This window comes from Carassius auratus, unplaced genomic scaffold (genome assembly GCF_003368295.1).
Source record: "Carassius auratus strain Wakin unplaced genomic scaffold, ASM336829v1 scaf_tig00009050, whole genome shotgun sequence".
Lineage (NCBI taxonomy): Eukaryota > Metazoa > Chordata > Actinopteri > Cypriniformes > Cyprinidae > Carassius > Carassius auratus.
Genome location: NW_020523994.1, coordinates 175,996 through 198,220, shown reverse-complemented (window position 1 = coordinate 198,220; position 22,225 = coordinate 175,996). Strand labels below are relative to the sequence as shown.

Sequence of the window (22,225 nt, the reverse complement as noted above, 5' to 3'; positions counted from 1 at the left end):
TCAAACATGTGGTGGAGAACATGGCTGTGTCGTTCCCAGGGCCTCTCGAATGCTATCTCTCTCCCTTTTATCTACACTCCTGCCAGTAGAAGTGTTATTTAAAACAGGACACCCCAGGGACTTTTGAAATGTTTTCCCCTCATTAGGACACTAGAAGACAACGTGATGATTCATGGTTAATTATATGAGCTGTAAATAATATCCTCTCATCGTAAAGAGTATCACGTGTTCTAAGTGTAAGAATCAAACAAACAAAAGAAAAAATGACTCATCTGATTAACTGATGTCATTATTTATCAACTCCATATGAAGCCTGGAAAAGATTTTTACTCACTCTAACATACCAGCTTAAATATGCTAGCATTATTCATTATATATATATATATATATATATATATATATATATATATATATATATATATATATATATATATATTATAGCCTGAATGCACTGTAAGTCGCTTTGAATAAAAGCGTCTGCTAAATGCATAAATTTAATATAATTAAATTTTATATATATATATATATATATATATATATATATATATATATATATATATATATATATATATATATATATATATATATATATATATATATTATATAACTTTAATTATTTTTTGTTTCAGTTTAAGTAATTAAATGTATTTTATTTCAGTTATTTTCATTTTCTAAGGTTTTTTTTTAATCTAAATTTTATATTATATTTTATTTCAGCTTTATTTCAATGACCACAAATAATATTTTTAAATGGTTTTAGTTAACTATAAAAAGAGATTTAAATTCTGTCAACATTTACTTTTTGGTGCAAATAATCTTGATTAGCATTACAATTGGAAAAAATACATAAAGTGCTATGAATGCATAGAAAATGGCCAAGTCAAGTCAAAGTGGGCCCTGATTGCTTTAACATCCAAAACATCTGTGCCATATCAAAGCTGACTTTCCAATATTATAGTCTGGGAAAAACAGGAACTTCTGATATTGCATTCATAAAGAATCTCTTGTGATTAAACGGTCTGCTTTGCACTGAGCAAAGGGAGCAAACGCACTAATGTGGTGTGGTAAAAGGGTGTTGGAAAGAAGGAAGGATGATCTGGATGCAGAACAAAAAGGGGAAGATAACAGATAGATCCGGCTGAAAGACACAAACAGAAAGAAAGAGTAATGAATGAGTTTGAGGGCAGCAGAGACAGTGGTAGATGTTTAGAGGATGGAGGTTAACCACATCATCCTCAGCACAGTGGAGGGAACTTGTTCTCAGAAGAAGAGGGAGAGGAAGCATCCAAAATAGAGGGAGGCTTTTATGGTGCATGAAACACCCATATGATATCATTTAATCACTGCGCTGGTCATTTCCTCTGATGTGCAGAGTCTGAGGGGGACAGGGGGGAAACAAGGGGACGGGACTATGAAGAGACGGGAGAGATAGTGAGGAATTCCCCCATGTGATCGTCCTAACATGACATACTTTAGTGAGGGTGAAGGGTGCATATATGTACAGGGGGTACATTTCTAACCATTCCCAGCATATCCCTGAATACTGAACTATAAACACTGACGACAGTAATCTAGTGTAAAACGGTCAAATGCAATTATAATAATATGTAATTGTCTCGAGACATTCTTGATCGTATTCAAAACCATCTGTTTTTAACAGATCCATGCTAATGGTCCAACACAGAGACAGACTCTTTTGTTCTGGTGCAGAGAAGGCAATTCAAATCAGATGTGATGGACTCTTTTCACATTTGTGTTTTGTCTAGTAGAATGAGAAAATATGTCATGTGTCAAATGGCAAAATTGAAGATTACTAAATTACACATCCCGACTGCAAGAAGTACGATAAAATAAAAAAAAGTATACATATGAAATGTGTGTGTGCGTGTGTGTTTTAAGTTTTAAGATTTAGATTAATTTAAGTTTTTAGTATTGCAAACAACACTAAACTGAAAAACTAGGGAGTCTTGATTTAGTACAGATTTTTATAACTGGGTTGTTGCTATACAGTTATGGTGTTCTATGAAACTCTCTCTATTAAAAATAATAATATTGACATAATATTGATATATTCGTTTACAACTTATTGAAGCAATGGTTTGGATTTGCTAATCTGCATTCAGTTAAATTCTTTACATGATTTAGCAGCAGCATGTAAAAATATTTATAATCATGTAAATATATGACCCTGGAGCACAAAACCAGTCTTATGTCGTTGGGGAATATTTTAAGCAATAGCCAAAAAAATACACTGTACGGGTCAAAATTATAGATTTTTCTTTTATGCCAAAAATCATTAGGATATTAAGTAAAGATCATGCTCCATGAAGATATTTTGTAAATTTCCTACTGTAAATATATCAAAACTCAATTTTCAATTAGTAATCTGCATTGCTAGAATTAATTTCGACAACTTCAAAGGCAATTTTTCGCAGTATTTAGATCTTTTTGCACGCTCAAATTCCACATATTCAAATAGTTGTATCTTGGCCAAATCCCGGTTTTGTGGTCCTTCACCAACCAGAGCCACCTCCATACAAGATTTCCCACAATTAACTTAATATAGACCTACAGCAGCTTACAAAACCAATGCAGCTGTGATGATAGGGCTGTATTCTGACAAAACAGTTAAACATGATCAGATACAGGAGCTGATATTATTATTGCACTTTTTTAATAATAAAACTACACTCTATAGAATTGCACAGTTAAAGGAATGACAATAATATTTCAATGTAGGTGTGACTCCACATTGTGTGTATGTAGAGAATGCAAGATTTGATCATGATCAGAGTGAGGAGAAAGAGGTTTTAGGTACAGTACCTGTCAGCGTCTCCCTGGCCGGTGGAAGCATTGCGCTGCAGACTTTCCCGTACCATTGCCATTCCATCCGGCATCCGGTTTAATCGCCGCGTATACAGACTCAATCCCCCATCCGTCATGTACCTGAGAAAACACACACAGATCCAACATTACTTATTCAATTAAAATTGTTATATGAGAAGTGGATGCAATGAAGCGATGAATCAAAAGCAATGAAAGCCTTCATAGACACTGTACAAAATAACCATTGACTAATAATATATATATATATATATATATATATATATATATATATATATATATATATATATATATATATATATATATATATATATATACACACAATACAATACAATACAATATAATATAATATAATATAATATAATATAATGTAATGTAATGTAATATAATATGTCTCTGACATTAATTGTTAAATAAATTAACTGCTAATAAATAAATAAATACTATAGTCATTAATCCAAAACAAATGACTAAATTATATAATATAATATAATATAGTAGAATAGAATAGAATGATAGATAATAAAATGATCTAGATAACATCCGTGACATATTAATTGTTAAATAAATTAATTAACTGCTCATAAATAAATAAATACTACAGCCATTAATCCAAAACAAATGACTAAATGGAAAAATATAATATAATATAATATAATATAATATAATATAATATAATATAATATAATATAATATAATATAATATAATATAATATAATATTTAAAGAAAAATAATCAGCTGCAGAACTATTACTGAACATCTCAGTCAAAACTAAACAGTCTTTCAACTAATAGACATCCAACCCTCCACTGATTTAAATCAGGCAACAGGAAGTAAGTGTGTGTGTGTGTGTGTGTCTGTGTGTGTGTGTGTGTGTGTGTGTGTGTCTGTGTGTGGCATGAGGTTAGCGGGGTCAATAATTCAAGCTCACTCCAAAAAAAAAAAAGATGATCCATCATGTTTTAAAACAAGACTTCACATTAATTCAGCGTGATAATCACACACACATAGACAAATGATCGCCCATAAGCATATACACATAATACTATTGAACAGATAATAAAAAGCATCCAACAATGTGTAACAACTATCAAACCCAATAAAACCCAACTGTCCAATAATACCAGATGTGTGCACACCACTTTCACTCAAGCAACATCACGCATTTCTTTATCCATTCATTCATTCACACACACACGTCTATAAGATTCAGATGGGTGAAAGGGCTACTTGGAGAATACAAACCCTCACATAGCTAAAACAAAATCAGATACTCTTCCAAATATTTGCCCTGTAAATAGATTCCTCGCTGCTCGTAGTCAGTTCCCACTGGACACTGGAAATAAATCCTCAGTCTACACTCAAGGTAAGACAGTTGTGCGTCTGTTAGCGTGTAGTTGTTAGTCGGTACAGAGCCTCTTTGTGTAAAATACTGTCACATCTTATTGTGAATGAGCTGCTGGAATATTGTGGCTTTATAGGCTGCCAAAAACCTCCAGACAGCCAACAGTTTAACAACATCTCTGCTTAGACCACCTCCACATACGCCAACTCTACATTTCCCTCCATATTTCTGAGATTATGAGTGAATCTCACAATACAATACAATATTAAAATATAATAGGAAATTGATACCGTATTTTTCAGACTATAAGTCGCATCTGAGTATAAGTCGCATCAGTCCAAAAATACGTCATGATGAGAAAAAAAACATATATAAGTCGCACCGGTCTATAAGTAGAATTTTATTTAGAACCAAGCACCAAGAGAAAACATTACCATCTACAGCCACGAGAGGGCGCTCTGTCTTCAGTGTAGACTACAGACCACAGCCCTCTTGCGGCTGGAGACGGTAATATTTTCTCTTGGTTCATTTCTCTTAGTTCATGTCAAATTAATTTTGATAAATAAGTTGCACCTGACTATAAGTCACAGGACCATTCAAACTACGGAAAAAAGTGTGACTTATAGTCCGGAAAATACAGTAAATGTAATGAAAATAATGCAAACAATTATGCATTTATTTATTTATTTATTTTATTTTCATAACATTTGCACTTTTATACCATCATATTTACAATCCAACTTAACAAATACCATCACTGTACTTCTCTTGAATTTTGATTTAGAACAACTAGAGCTTTGTACTTCGAAGAAAACCTGGATCACACTAAAACAGAAACAGACCTAAACCTCCAAACCTAGATATAATATCTAAAACTTTTACAATCTCTAAAAGCATTAATGGTTACTTGATAACAATAAATCAAGTTCACAACAAGGACTGACATACCTTTCAGTGTTACAAATCCATCAGATGTTCAATTTGCCAAAACACAGGTCCTCAGAGATCCTGTGAGAGATACACACTTTCTGATGTGTTTGTTTGCATTAGCATGTGAGGTTCTGCATGTTTTGGATGAGTTGCCTCTAGTGCTGGAGTATCTTCTACATCTCTACTCTTGTGTGTGAGTGGCTGAAGTTTATGCCGGTGTGCTGGACTGTTTGGTGAAGAGGGAGGAGGCTAAACCATCCAGCCCAAAACACACACACACACACACCCTCACATAAACACAACCCCCACCCCATGAACAGACTGGCCAAGAGAGCCTGGAGGGGTTCAGGGAGAAGGGCAGCACATGAGGAGAAGAAAGAGGGGGATGAGAAAGAGAGGGAACAGGAAAGAAAGTTAAGAGGAAATTAAGACCTAACCTAACCCTCACAGGAAACTTTGTGCATTTTTACTTTCTCAAAAAAACTCATTCTGTATGATTTATTAGAGTTCTGAAAAATGGGGACATGGGTTATGTCCTCATAAGTCACCCTCTCCTTGTAATACCTGTGTCATGCCCATGTCATTATACAGAGTTGTGTCCTGATATGTCACAAAAACAAGAACACACACACACATATATGTGTATATATATATATATATATATATATATATATATATGTATATGTATATATAAATTCCAAGATAGGTAAAATAATTATTATATTATATTATATTATATTATATTATATTATATTATATTATATTATATTATATTATATTATATTATGAAACATTAAGTCAAGAACTTGAATTCAAATTCAATTCAAATTCAAAAAAAATGACTATGAAAAAATCTCTATGATCCCAAATCAGGCTTAAACTACGCTAAAGATAATTCATTTTATTTATTTTTTTATTGTGAAAAGTGGGTGAAATATCAAGGAAAAAAATTATTTCAATCACTACAAATCTTTTAAAACTAAAACCGACAAAATGCAAAATAACAGCCTATATAAAATGTAATAATAATTACAAATTATTTTTACAAAATCCCCAAAACCCTGAATATGAAAAAAATAAATCATAATAAATCAGTTTTGAGACAATTTTCTAATTGGTTGTTGTTACAACCGCAAAATGCATTTTGAGATAATGAATTTGATTAAAACCACTGAATGTCTGTTTCTGTGTAAACAAGACCTGGTGATATACAGTATTCATGATCTGACAGCTAGTGAATAATCTGTGTTTGGAGAGGAACATCAAGGTCTTAGCATGTGTTTTCTGACCTACTAAAGCAAAACCATTTGTGAACCAACACTAATACAACTGCACAAAGACCCGACAAACTAAAAGCTTTAAATACCCTCAGCTTCTGCAAGACTATATATTATAAACAAACGTTAACCTGAGACATCATTTCCATCTTATTTCAGTTGATTATTCGCTTTTCAGAAAGCCTCACAGATGCTCTAACCACAATGTCAATAATAAAAGCCTCTTTTAACTAAAGAGCATATTCAGTTCAGCACCATACATATGATGTAATGTGACAAACCCGTCTCTCCATTAACACAGAGGAAGGAGATCATATTAGCTCAGCCTGGGGTGAACTTCTACAGCAAGTCTTTTAACTCCTCAGCCCTGATTGGACTGTGAAAACAACCACTTTGGGACCTAGGAAATCAGATCCATCACCAGCATCATGAGAACCTCTTTCTGTGAGGGATCTGGTTCAAACATGTTAGCGCACTTCAAGATCCACATAGCCCTGCAAATATAAATCTCACTTCCCTCAATGCTCATGACAACATCTATTGTGTTGGAGATCCTCTAGTTTAAGAGACATTTATCAAAGCACACTGGGAATCCCTTTTTTTTCTATCTCAGTGTCAGTGTTAAGGATGTCACATTCAAAATGTCACAAGTACAATAGCACTGATAAGACAGGCAGTTTAAATGCGCAAAACAGTCAATTTGACAGGATCTTGAAGCCTGGATTTTTGTTGGACGTTTATTAATTAACATCTAAGTGGTTTTTGTATTGAGACGTCAGGCTTATGGCCTGGTGTAATTGCAGCCTGTCACCTGGCCTGTTCTCTATAATCTGATAATGTTAGAAGAACTAGAACGGTTTGTAGCGTTCAAGCCACACAGGAAGACTGTGATTGTGGGGAAATAACACAAGAAAATAACACAAGAGGTTTAAATTGCACATTATCACAGCCAAGGTATGCAGAGAGCTTGTTTCAGCACGAACGGGGCGTTAAATCTGTTTCATTGCCTCTTCAATCTGAACACTCAGTACAAGAAAAGAGCACATGCACTAAAAAAAAAAGAAAAAATCAGGTTTGCCATCACAAGAATAAATTACTTTTAAAATGTATTAAAACAGAAAGCATTTTTAAATTCTAATAATATGCCAGAATATTGTTTTTGTCATTTAATTTTATTATTTATTTAAAAAAAATTAAAAATAAATTCAGCCTTGGTGATTATAAAAGACTTATTTCAAAAATCTTATGACCCCAAACTTAAATTCTATATCCTCGTCTGAATTTGTACATTCACTAAAACAATGATGAAATGTAAAATTTGGTTAACTCCCAATACAATTAAAAAGGTAAACAAAACAAAAAAACTGTGCTTACAAAAAGTAAAAAAGAAAGAAAGAAAGAAAGAAAAAAGAAAACGTAAAAAAGCCCCCGGAAATCAATCCCAAGTGGAAAAGTACATTTCTGACCCTGGTAGTCATGTATTGATTTATATAACAATATGAAAATGCAGTAGACCTAGGAAAAGAACATGTGAATTCATATTTAGGGAATCATATCACCCTCTAGTGGCTACACTGCAATAAAACCAGACTACAAATATCCACTTTGAAAAGTTCTCTAGTCTTCGCAGAAAGCATGATTCATTTCATAAGTTTTATGTCTTATGGTAATGTACAACTTTATGAACTTAATACACTAATTACAGTAAACTCATCTGACCTTTAATAGAAATATATTTACACCAATCTGCTCCCTTTAGGCACTTTTTTGACACAATTTACACAATAATTGGTTAATAACGCTTTTCTAGGACCAACAAGGAATCACCACTTGTAAATAATGATGTGCACCTTTAAACTGCCTTTTAATTTTTTTATTTTCCTTTCATCTCCACTGAAGTACATTCAGACGCCCATAATCATCAGCCACTGAAGAACCCCATTAGTCGTCTATCTTAACCAGTGACAACCCTCCTCCACACTTACCCGCTGGTCAGCTCATCAGCATGTGCATTCTTAGCCAGCACGTCTCCATCACTCATGTAGCCGCTCATCTCCAGCCCCACACCTGCCAGCTCCAGATCCTCCACCCTGTCTCCCAGCTCCAGGCCACAGAGGGCGCTGCTGCGCACTGCCAGCTGCTTTCGGAGAGGAGCCCGATACAGATACCGGCCCTGACCGGACGCCACACCTCCGCTGCGGGACTGAAAGCCGTTACCAACCGAGGGAGCATCTCCTGCTTGAAGACGGGGGCTGGACTGGCCCATGCGACTGGCCCAGGACAGCGGCGTGGGTCGAGATGCCATGCTAAGGATGCTGCGACTGCTCATTTCAGTAGTAACCCCAGCATCAAAAGTGGTCTCCAGTGTACTGAGGGAAAGAGCATTTCAAATCAAATTCAGATGACATTTTAAAACTAAAATGTACCATTGCATTAATAGTTATACCATGGTACCTATCTATAGTTTCTGCAAAAATACCATTGTATTAGTTATTTTTATTACTAAAATTATACCAATATTTCTAGACTGTTGCATTATAGTTAATTCCAGGAAACTTACAGTTACCATAGTATTTTTCACCAAACAGTATTCAATTACAATATTTTCTTGACTTATAATATGAGGAAAGATTTTATTCATAGTACTGAGGAGTTGTTACCACCTGACACCGTAGGGAAACAAAAACGTCTTGCCCTAAAATGGACTTATTAAGCAATTCACAATTACTTCATGATGCCATCATAGCAATGCAGTCTGGGTCAGTTAGATGAATAATCAAAAAAGAGGAACAAAGAAGGTTTTAAGAATAGAGATGGAAAGAGGTGGACAGACTCTTCATTTAGTCATTTACAGTAAAAAGAGTCTAGCTGAGGGAGGAGTGGCTACTTGTTACTGTCTCAAAAGATAAAATACTGTGAGAAAAAAATAAAGTCCTTTTATGGCAGCCTGTCTTTGCCAGTTTGATCAGGATGGAGGGTTAGGGGAAAATGCTTTTTCATCACTGTTAAAACTGGCTTCATGGTTCACCAAAGAATTGTCTTCTTCCTCAGCTGCTTTCTTTCTTAAAGTTATCCACCTGCATCAGGCTGTGAGAAGTAAGAAACAGAAGCATCTACCTGTGTGTGATCTGTGTCCCCCGTAAACTTGACATGGTCTCTTCTAAATTCTGTCGCAGGTCAGCAATATTTTTGACAGTCCTCAGGCGTCTGGTCTCTGGATCTTCACCTGAAAACAAGGCATTCATCTTCACTTTTTATATCATATATCAGTATTTAAAAACTGTTAAACAGTTTAGGGTAAGATTTTGTTTTTAATAGAGTCATTAATGCTTTTATTCAGCAAGTATGCATTAATATTAAGCATCTAACAATATATTATGAATGTATATAATTGAATGTGCATTGATTATTATTATTTCCAACAGGAAAAGTACCAGATCAGTGTTTTCGACTTCATCAGATATGAAGTGAACAGCTTACCTGACAGGTCCTCCGTAGAAGACTGGTTGATCTTACTGAAGCTACAGGAGTCACTACTACGACATCCAGAGCTTGGGTTTGTGTCAATGTTTCCATCTGCTTCATTCTGAGACCTAAAAAAACACAGGGGTTAAAAATAAAAAAAGATCTCCTTCATATAGATGCACACACATTTTCTGTGACATTCTAGTCAGCAGAAGTCATGGCCTGACTAAAGGAATCCTTTATGGACAACAAACACAGGGCAACAGGTCTGTTTCAGAGGAAATGCCAGGCAAACGCTTCACAGCTGAGCCTGACGGGGAGTCAGACACATGTGAGCATGCAAGCACACTTACTAGAGCCGTTCACAAGTTTATGAAAGTGCCATAATGGCCCCTTATGATCTCTAGATCTGGCCCGAGCCACTCCTTTGATCTAAAGCTATGTTTTTGACCCATTTTATCATCCTCCAGTTAAAAATCCCGATAAGAGTCTCACCTGTACATGAAGGGTGCTACGGTGGCTGTGTTGGGGTGGGTGTACTGCTGCTGGGGGTGAGGCAGCTGCACACTGACTGTGTTGCTGGCTGTAGATTGTGTTCCACTGGCCACCGGGGCGGCGCTGTGGTGTCCTCTCCCCTCAGTGGAAGCCAGGCTGGAAGAGGACGAGGAATGCCGGCTGTCCCTATGAAGTCCCAGACCCTCTCCCAGACGCATACTGCGAGGCCTCTCATTGTCTTTACCACCGAGGGGCAACGCTGAACTCTTCACCGCTCCATTTCCTGAGTTTTTACTTCCTGGTTTTGGAATTCCACTTTGCACAGGGGCGGAGCTATCTTTCTTGGTACCTCCCACCTTGCCGCCTTTGGGCATAAAGCTGGCGATCTTGGAGGCTTTCCTGGGCTCTGCCTCGGAGGAAGCAACTCTGCTTGAGGGAACAACTTCCTCTTTAACTTCCTCTTTGGTCTCTACCTTTTCCAAGGCAGGGACACGCTTTGAGCCGTTTTTGTCTTTCTCCTTAGCATGTTCTTTTTGCTTTTCTTTCTCTGCGGCTTTAGTTGAGGCTTTTTTCGCCGTGAGTGCCCGGCTAAGTGTCCGCTGTGCAATGCCCTTTAGTGCAATCTTTGGGCTGCTGGTTGTCATTGTAACAGCACCCGACCCGCTCGTGGGTCTAACGTTACCTTCCATTTCCTCAATGGGTTCTGTATTGGAACCAGGCTTGACTTTTTCTAAAACCAAACCGGCATCTTTTCCTCCTGTTGGCGTAACGGCGCCCTCTGCTGTCCTGGATGACTTGGAGCCACCTTTGCTGTTGAAAAGTTTGAGTTTTTCCAGCATGGACTTCTGAGGCACAGCTTTCGGTGGGGGCTCTGCAGGCACCGCCTGCTTGACTTGGGGATCTGGTTTGATGGAAAGCGCGGTGGAGGTAGCAGTGTGCTTGGTGCTTTGAGATTTGCTTCTCCAGGGTTTGCTACTTGAGTTGGGCTGGGGGATGGCTGACGATGAAGATGAAGATGCCACAGTGCTGGTGCTAACAGAGGTGCAGGCGGACACCTGGGATGACAGATTGTGCTCAGTCACACTCTCTGATGATTCTGGAGACGAAAAGACACGAGAGGTGACAGAAAATCAGAGAGACAGGTTAAAATAGTCATGGAGAAAGTTGGACTGCATATGTGGGAGGAGTTAACAGCAGTTCACAGAAAAATACGCAAGAACTCATCAAATTCTGTACCATGCTTCTGAAACCTGAAATTGAATTAAAATCAGATTTTGAAATCTGAAATGGATTTCAGTTTCAATGGTCCAATGTTTTTTTAGTTTATATAGTAATATATTTGTTCTTTTTTTTTTCAAATTTTTTGAACCATTGAAATAAAATAGCTTTTCTTTCAGAGTGTCCTTTTCAAGATGGGCAGCAAAAAAAAAAAAAAAAAAAAAAAAAAATTCACAACATATGAAATACATGAAAACCACACAGTAAGGGAACACAAAGTATACCAAAAATTATAATAATAATAATTAACATTGTTCTATACAAATGGGCAGGTCAAGAGATGGTTTATATGCCATGTTTAGTATTAATTTTAGTTTATGTTTTAGTTTTCTTTTTTTAATGTGCTTTTGTCTTTTTTTGACATTCCATTTAACTTCAGTTTATTTTTATTTGACTTTTAGTAGTCTTACGAAATTTTTGCAGACACACCACATGGATACGTTTTGAAATCCAATTGAAATCTCATTTTTGCGAGACGAACAGTCTGATTAGATTTCATGTGGTTTTTCATCATTACGGAACACATAACATCACTTATGACAAGTACATCATTACTATAGTAACAGATACAACAACAACAACAACACTGATGAACAGTCAGCCCTAAAAAACGGATCTGAAAACCAAATGGATGTTGTGGAAGAAGAACATGTAAGTAAATAAGAGTGAAAATTAAAGTAGATTAAATCAAACGCTAAGAAAAAAACAGGTCTGAAAGTGTTGAAAGTGTTCTCCCTGCCCATAAAAGGCTAGTTACTCCTGAGCTAATGCTATTCTTATAGTAAGCAGCAGACAGCCGACTGAGATCGATTCTAAACTGTTTACACTAACACAGCGAGTAAGACTTTAATGCCCATTCAAACACTGAAGGCCAAATTTAGCTATTGTGCTCTCAATAAAAACTTCCTTTAAATGACATGAAGATACAAACACAATCATACAAAAACAGAAATATTAATAAAGAATGGAAATCTACAAATAGCCAGTGTAAAGTGATTAAATAACCAGATGTGCATTTTAGCACAACAGATTTATAAAGCTTTTGAAAACAATTGGTAAATTTAGCCAGACCTTACAGAATGACATGTATTGTTCACACAAAATATTCCAAAAGTGTAAATTATAACCAGACAAAAAAAAAACTGAAAATGTTCCTCTACACTGCAGTAAAAAAATATCTGTTTACAAAAATCTAATAAAAACATAAAAATTCAAATGAAATCAGCATGTTATCTGTCTCTCATTCACCTGGCAGCTCCATTTGTTAAAGTGTCAGTCCAGCCTGTAGTTTCTCAGTAGTCCTGTTCACTCTCACTGCAAACATTGGCGAGTTCTCGCACAGAAACCCCTGCTGTCTGAGTCCAGCCCCCTCCCTCTGAGCCTCTAGATCACGCTCAACACATTAACTCTGTCTGTCAGTCGCCCGGTGGTCCAAAACCAGAAAAATAGTCCCCAAAAACTCTACGAAACCCTAAAAATATCTGAGCATTTACAAGTGCTGCACTTTCCTTATGAGATAAAACGTTGGAGTGCCGGATGTATCTCACGGACACTTTATGCACAGTTTATTCAGATTTACGTCATTTTAAACAGAGGAAAATATGCCTATTATTTGACAAAACATCAGATACAAACTTTTGTCAAGCATTTAAGTTAAGACTGAATGTACTCTAACTAAAAATCAGTTGATCACACTCATGTTTCATTATTTTTCAGGTTAAGCGTTTATTTAATTGTTTTTATCTGTATGTTTTATTAAACAATCTGACATGAGGGGAAAACACCATTCCCATCTCATTCAGTTTGGCATTTAATGAGCGGCACAGAAACAAAGCGGCAATTAGGAAGTGATTAAGGTCCAATTAGCCATGCAAGCCAGAGAGAAGTGGGTCAGACCACTAATGACTTCCAATAGGTAGAGAGAGGAAAGAGAGGGGCCGAAAAGGGGATAGTTCGGGGAGAAAAAAAAAGTTAAGAGAGAGGAAAAGCTGAGCAGTTACTCTCCAGAAACAGACCATATGACAATGAACTGCAAACCCTCATATCATTAGGAAACTCTAGAGCAACTTACTGCCCTCAGGGTTTGTGGCCCCTCTCAGTTTCTCTTAATGTCCATATTTAAGTGATTATTTCTCCACGGTAGAATAACAGCTATCATTAGTCTCAGATGACCATCCCACGAGAGCCCACCAAAAAACTCATCATGCATGTTTCATATTGACCCTTGATAGCGTTTTGTTTTCTCTGATATTGAACACAGTCATGAAGAAAATTCCAATTGTTATTGGTCATATTTAGATCTTGTAATCATCATGTAAACATGCCTGATTAAGCTAATATTTCAATAAGCCAATACAGATACACGAATACAGCAACTGCTGTATATAAAGGCTTAAACAGAATATAGACCATAAGGGAATAGTTCACCCAAAAATAGTCATTTTACTCTCACCTTCTTTCATCTAACGATCACATAAGAGGATATTTTTAAAAATGTTGATAAGAAAACAGTTTCAGTTGCCACTGGACTTTTTCTTTTTTCATTTATGAAAGTCAGTGGAAATCAGTTGGTCACCAACATTCTTCAAAATCTTTTTTTTATGTTCCACAGAAGAAAGAAAGGTTTGGAAAAATAAAAATTAAACTGCATAAATTACAACTATACAAATACAACAATTGAAACTTACTTACCGGTCCAGAAAAATGATTTCAAACTCTAAAAGCACATAAAAGGCACGTTTTTTCTTGCCTGCTTTACAATTTTAAAACTGTAAATCTCTTCCCAACCCTCTCTTGACTTCTGCCATCTCAGACGAGGTTTGTCTCTGTTTCAACAGTGAGACAGAAGAAACGTGATTCACATTCTCTCTCTGCTTTGCATTAAGCAGGTCACACCCAACATAACAGAGCTAAATGCATTATGGGAGAATCAGTCGGCTGACACAATTTACTAACTTTCATATTTCATATTACTAACTTTATTAACTCTTCAACTGCTTCAAAAGTCAGATTATTCAAGAAAATACTCTTAAAACGTGAACATGGGCATACATTTTGAATACATTAAGTCAAAGTCCACCATTAGAAGAATTTCTTATGCTTTTATTTTTTTTTTCCTTCAGATACTTCTCTCAATTTAATACTTAAGAGTATGTACACAACATACAAAAACTCAAAAACAGAATAAATGACCTAAAGCATGACACTGTGGAAACCTCTGTTTCTCTTTCACTGCCACAACATCCTCAGAGCCAAACACACTAATTAGAGCTCAATTAATGCAGAAATCCTCTGCTTTGAAAGCCAGTACCATGCACACACACAAGTATGGCACATTTGCAACATCTTTCAAACATCTCAGCTAGGGTTTGTATGGCTAGCTTCACTCAAAGTCCTTATAAGCAGTTATTTTCAACACTGACTGCTACATGAACTACTCTAAACTCAGCACAGCTCCGTCACAGAGCACTGAAATGTGGTTGGTACATTTTATTACAGTGATTGCTTGTCAACATGAACTCAAAACTGACCCGGTTTATCTTATTGTGCATAATTCATCAGCCCACGTTACTCCAAAAAATGATTCAAATGCAATAACTTCCTGTAGAAAGTCAACTTCTGTTTTCTGCTGACTTCATCTAGGACATGTGGGCTACCGGATAATGATAACCAAGAGCCAATTTTTACATCTAGACATTCCTGTAAATGCACAAAAGGATATACAGTAGAGTACCATTCAAGTTTCTGAAAACTCACTAAGACTGCATTTATTTGATCTAAAATACAGTAAAAACTTGAATACTATAATATATATATATATATATATATATTTTTTTTTTTTTTTTAAGTACTGTTATATATATATATTTGAATACATTTTAAAACATTATTTATTCATTATTTATTTAACATTATTTATTTATTTATTATTATATGTTAAAAACAGTTAAGCTGCTTATTAGTTTTTATCTATACCATGTTTTTTTCAGGATTATTTGATGAACAGAAAGTTTCACGTACTCTAAATGTCTTTACTGTGACTTCAATTTCAGTTTAATACAATTAATGCATCTTTGCAGAATATAAGTATTAAAAAAGAAGATAAAAAAAAACGTACCCTAAACTTTTGAAGGGATGTGTACATGCACACAGTCCACAGAGTAAATAAAGACTAACTCCATAACTTTTTCTTTTAAATGAAGAAGACTGCTCTATTACTGTGGAAACCGTAAACATACCTCATTCATATCACAGATCTTGCCCTACATAGCTACAACATGATACAGTTTTCTTCCAGTCCATCTGAAAAAATGATTCTTATTCTGTTTCCCTTTGGCTAGATAAAATCACAGATAATATATAAACTGGAAGGACACTGTAGAGATAAATGTGTACAAAACTGTCAGATGGAAACAGTTTTATATTCATGCGCCGACTGTGACACGAAATGAATTCAAGACCTGCCATTTTCAGATGAGATTATGAGTAATGTTTCAGAGGTCAGTTCACCTTAAAGAGTGTGAAGCTGGGCTTACCTTTGGCCTGAGCTGCTGCAGGTTTGGCTTTATCACTGAACACCTGACTGCGGCGATTCCCTGCTGAACTGATGGACCCTCGAGGAGAACCGTCACTGCCCGCAGTGGATGTCCTCGAGGTGGGGCCAGGTAATCTGTCACAGCGAAAGAGCAGAAATATTAACAGCCAGATTTGTACATTTGCTGTCTTGTCGGTGCAGAACTTGTGCTCAGGTGCTGGTGCTTGCCAGTGGATCGCAATAGGGTTGCTAATGCATACTTAGTGGTGGCAAGATGGTTGTTTAATGCCTAAAGAGTTTCTTATAAAAAAAACAACAACAGAAAAACGGATTGTTTGTCCATTTCTCAGAATCAGCTTGTTCAATTAATTCCCAGTTAATGAAGCTGAAAAAACATCTCCTCTCCCCAAAAGCACTTTAAATTTCTTTTGTGTACTTTTTTATTTACACAAAGTGACAGAGAGAACCACTTAAGCAAATAGTATATTGTGCTTCTAAGCAATGCAACAATTAATAACCATAAGTCAACAATGTATTTATTTCTAATGTGACATTTCTCCATCGGTCCTAGCCTTCAAGCCCTTATGATTGACAGACAAAAAAAATAATATCACCTAACAATCAAGTCTAGGTAATTGTAATGTAAAAGACAAGGATATCTGTAGATATCCATGCTAATCACATTGCTGTCTATTGTGTGGCCTCCTTGACATTTTTACATAAGTATGCGGTAGAGAGATATTTTTCTCTTAATTTTCCTTCTGCAATTATAACTATCCACCATTAGATGGCAACATTGTGTCACATGTTGTCAAAAATGAATGGTGGAATATTAAAGACTGAGCCAATATTCAAACTGGGAATTATGAATAAGGTGATTCATGGTATTTTAAGTGTAGTTATCTGAAACACATTACATGTATGCATTTGAAATGCATTTGCAATGCATTTATAGCACTTGGTGACTTAAGGCACAAACACATCATTCGCTGAAACCAAAATTGCAACTTCAACCTTTCTGTCACACACCACAATTAATAATTCATCTCATTCTCCAGCAGGGCATCACACAGAGTGGTTATTTTAAGGTTATCACAGCTCACTGAGCAGACATTTCCACTGGGACATGTTTTGGGCTACCGTCACCTGACAGAGTCCACATATTCTGTCTGGCCAAATAAATTAAAGGGAAAGTTAACCAGGGTAGGTATTTTTTCTTTCTTTCTTTTTTACATTTTAAATAAAACAGTTTTTATTCATCAGTATAATAGTATCTCTATCTAACAATATATCTGTTAAATACAATAAATATATATCAGTAGAATTAGACCACAAAATCACATGCAGAGAATAAGTGAGGAAGAGGAGGGTGATGACAAGCAGGTTGACAGGAGAGAAAATGCATGAGCGCACAGGATGGGAGTGAGAGCGCTACCTAGAAGACTTTTTCTGACCAATGGAAAACTTGAGTTTACTCTGAGAGCCATCCCTAGATCGAAAGAACAAGAGAGACAACAGAAGAAAGAGCGATAAAGAGAGAGACACAGGCAAACAAACTGTGATGACTAACACAACATCACACAATCACAAAGCTAAGAGAATGAAGACACATTCAGAGAGAAAGACAACTTCAAATCAATTCACAATCCATATAACATATGTACATTACAATGGTAGAACAGATTAGATAGATAAAATGCTAGAATACTAAATAGAACACTAGATAGATGGATGACAGACAGACAGACAGACAGACAGACAGACAGACAGACAGATAGATAGATAGATAGATAGATAGATAGATAGATAGATAGATAGATAGATAGATAGATTGATAGACAGAGAGACAGACAGACAGAAAGACAGACAGACAAATAGATAGACAGACAGAGACAGACAGACAGGCAGACAGACAGACAGACAGACAGACAGACAGATATACAGACATACAAATAGACAGACAGAAAGACAGACAGACAAATAGATAGATAGATAGATAGATAGATAGATAGATAGATAGACAGACAGACAGACAGACAGACAGACAGACAGAAAGACAGACAGACAAATAGATAGATAGACAGACAGACAGACAAATATATAGACAGACAGACAGACAGACAGACAGACATACAAATAGACAGACAGACAGACAAAGACAGACAGACAAATAGATAGACAGACAGACAGACAGACAGACAGACAGACAGACAAATAGATAGACAGACAGACAGACAAATAGATAGACAGACAGACAGACAGATAGACAGACAGACAGACAAAGACAGACAGACAAATAGATAGACAGACAGACAGACAGACAGACAGAAAGACAGACAGACAGACAAATAGATAGACAGACAGACAGACAAATAGATAGACAGACAGACAGACAGATAGACAGACAGACAGACAGACAGACAGACAGACAAATAGATAGACAGAGACAGACAGACAGACAGACAGACAGACTGATAGACAGACAGACAGACAGACAGACAAATAGATAGACAGAGACAGACAGACAGACAGACTGATAGACAGACAGAGAGACAGACAGACAGACAGAGACAGACAGACAGACAGACAGACAGACAGACATACTGATGTTACTGATGTTACCTGGACTGCATCTCTGGCTGTGAGCTGTGTGTGTGAGTCCCATGCGAGGTGGAGGTCAGTTGGGCCGGAGAGCTGCTTTGCTGGCTTAAGGGAGTGTGTGAATGTGTGTGTTGCGTGTGTGTCTCTCTGTTGGTCTGCTGCTGTTGCTTGTATCGAGACAGACTAAAGAAAAGCCCCAAGATGGCTTTCAGATTTCCATTCCGGATCTCTGTGAGGGAAAAACATTTTGCTGTTTACTATATAATTTTGCAGACACTTTTCGCTCAAAGTTATTAGTAGGGCAAGCACTAATCACAAGCATAGTCCCCTGTAAAGCATGATGGGGTTGAGTGCCTCACTCTTGCTTCTTATGGGAATTGAACCTACAACCTTCCAGTTCTCAGCTACCAGTCAAGTGACTGACAATAAACCCAACGCTTTGATACTTTACTGTTTCAATTACATGCTTTAACCTAACATCACTTTTTACATTAAGCAGCTTGTAGTTTCGAAAGGGTGATAGCACCACTTTTATGAGACTTAAAAATATGATTCATATTCAGTAATATTATCAATTAAACTGCACGGATACTATCAAATTAACTAAATTTAACCGACTTACGTTAAATTAATAATTAAGAACACTATTCCTTCTTAAGAGCTGCTCACTGTTTAACTGAACTAGTTTCATAATTGATCAACTTTACAGAAAAGAAAACACATTACGTGATGAAGAGGCACTCGAAAAAGGAAACAAATTGTGTGCTGTACTTGTCCAATTGATGTTTTAACCTCATAAATATGCAAATGAAAACATTAACCCACAGTTTACAGATGTACTGTGTAAATTCTTGAAACCTGGAATCCCCAAATTGCTAAATTACTAATCTATAGTGAAGTATGAACAGTTTAAAATGTAATTTAAAGTGAGAAATACCCATATTTCGAAATCATCTAAGATCAAATAGTAAAAAAAAAAAATCATACTTGAAGCATTAAATAAATGAAAAAAAAAATGTGTTTTTACCTTCAGCTGAAAGTCCATGTATGTTCACACCTTTGGCTGCTAGGAAGCTCAGACAGGCATCAATGTTCTCGATCTAGAGAGAAATGAAAAGATAATTTAAATTAAAATAATCATTACGAACCACACACATCTAAACAGAAGCGAGCCATTATCACTTAAAACAAACAGGCGTGTAAAGTTCAGAATAGATGCTGTATGTGTCCATTCAGTCTAGATTGACGCTGCTTCACATCGGCTCTGTGGCTGAATACGTGACTGGACGTTCACTCACTCTAGGAGCTGCAGTGATATCAGAGAGCATAGATTGGCTGCTCAGTCAAAGCAGTATGCAAAGTCTTTGCTCTCAGTCACCGAGGGCGTCACATTTGCCCTGTTGCTAGGAAATGCCGCCGTGGCCCTGACTCTGACCCAGCCGTATCCTAGTGTCACTCAATTCAGAGCATAAGCGTATCTGATTGGCTAAGAGGAGAGTGATGTAATAAGCTATACATAAAGGTCATGTGGACTCTACTAGGAATATGTTAATGACATTTACCACACTCTCAGGTCTAGGTTATCCATAATCATGGTTCTATTTATGGAGCCAATATTTCATGTTATGACAATAAAGTGGCATTAATGCAAAAAAAAAAAAAAACGTTCCACACACACACACACACATATATACTAGCAGACATTAAAATCTATAATTCAGGTATATAATAATAATAATTGTAATAATAATAATAATAAAAACATCATAATTTATTCAGAATAAATTTGCCATTATAATATAGTATACAATATAATACAGTGATTTTTATCTAATGTAGAATATATATATATATATTTTTGCCTAGTCTATTAAAAAAGGTGACAAATATTCCTACTTAAGGCTAATATATTTAGTTTCTCAAATAATACATTTTAATTTAGTGCAAACATTAATCTATTCATGTCAATGTAAATTACCAACTCCTATGAATGCACCAGCCTATTTAAAAATATTAAAACAAGTGAGTAATTTCATATGGGTCCCACAAGAAAAAAAAAAAAACACTTAAAAAAATATATGAATATTATTGCATTAAATAACCACATTTCAAAAGCATTAATATTAAAGAAAGAAAGTATACGTTTCAAACATTTCACAAAAGTTGTTTGTTTTGATAATACATGGTTCACTATTAAAAGGTATTACAACATTTTCCTGTTTTGAAACATTGGAGGAACTTCCTCATTAAAAGTCAATGCAAAAAAAAAAAAAACAGCATTGCTTTGATTTATTTTGTTATGCAATGAAATAAATACATTTTCAACTGATGCTCAAGTGTCCCAATATTTTGGGGCGCCACTGTGTAATTAATAGAGCTTGGCTTTGATTTGCTGCCCATGTTCTGCATTTAAGAACTGGTCATCTGCCATGGGTTAGTCAGCACAAGTGTGAGTTATGTCAGCCATACAACACATTTCTGCCCCACTGACTGTATCCCAGTTGCTGGCAGCCAACAGTTGCTGGCCTTTAGGGTCAAGGGAGATCTAGAAATGTGAGGAAAGAATCTGCTCTAGATTCCTCTGGCCCTTTGAAGGAACCACATCCCAGACATCCAGGACTAAAAATAATGTTTCTAAATAAAATATATGTCTCAGAGAGAGGGGATGAAATGAATCTATATCCTCTTTCTCTTTGTGAATTGAATTACAAGGCATAATAATATTTGAAATCAATATGAATGCATTAGAAAATTAGTTGTGGGGCAATTTAGCGCTAACATAACAACATTGTCTTCTCTGATTGTTGGTCCGCTGGTCATGCACGACAGCAAATACCTCTCTGAATGACATTCTCATAATAGATGCATTAAAAACTGACTGGGTCAATAGAAATCAGAAGCTACTGGGATAAAAGCAAACAACGGATTGCAGAGCCATAAAAAGCACCAAAACCAAACATAAGCTAATGAACGTACAGTATAAGTGAAAAAACACTACTTATTTACCACTATGCATTTTTCAAAGACCAATGGCTATCTAGTTTGGCTGATAAAATGTGTAATGTTTATTTGACTTAAGATAAAATAAAAACTGAATAAAAAATTTATAAAATAGGATAACATTTAACTTTTACATTTGATTTCAACAAAAATAAAACACTATAATTTAAGGCTGCAAATACATACACAAAATTGTATTCAATTGAATAAATCCTTAATTTTACACAATATTAGACAATATTTTTGATCTAAAAAATGTGGGAAAATTAGATTTGCATTTTGCTAAACTATAATTAAATATAATTAAATTATAAGAAGTAAAATTGTCTCAAAATGACCAAATATCATCTAATATACATAATTATTTCACTAAAATCACGGTAATTGTGAGCTCAATGTTGACAGGCCAAATATGCTAAAAACCTTACGAACATACTGTAATAAAAAAAATAAAA

At 35.7% G+C, this 22,225-nt stretch overlaps 1 protein-coding gene across 1 annotated transcript in view; it reads right to left on the bottom strand.

Moving 5' to 3' along the window:
- Positions 1 to 22,225, bottom strand: part of LOC113072362 (neuron navigator 2-like) — a gene marked incomplete at its 3' end in the record, with an annotated part of 48,054 nt that overhangs the window by 5,956 nt on the left and 19,873 nt on the right. Inside the window, exons 4-12 of the mRNA XM_026245383.1 lie at positions 19,798 to 19,870; positions 18,792 to 18,999; positions 17,605 to 17,658; positions 16,171 to 16,304; positions 10,358 to 11,453; positions 9,878 to 9,990; positions 9,515 to 9,623; positions 8,383 to 8,766; positions 2,824 to 2,946 (exon numbers count right to left, since the gene is read on the bottom strand). Of these exons, the coding sequence (XP_026101168.1) occupies positions 2,824 to 2,946; positions 8,383 to 8,766; positions 9,515 to 9,623; positions 9,878 to 9,990; positions 10,358 to 11,453; positions 16,171 to 16,304; positions 17,605 to 17,658; positions 18,792 to 18,999; positions 19,798 to 19,870 (2,294 nt within the window). The remainder of the gene's footprint in view (positions 1 to 2,823; positions 2,947 to 8,382; positions 8,767 to 9,514; positions 9,624 to 9,877; positions 9,991 to 10,357; positions 11,454 to 16,170; positions 16,305 to 17,604; positions 17,659 to 18,791; positions 19,000 to 19,797; positions 19,871 to 22,225) is intronic.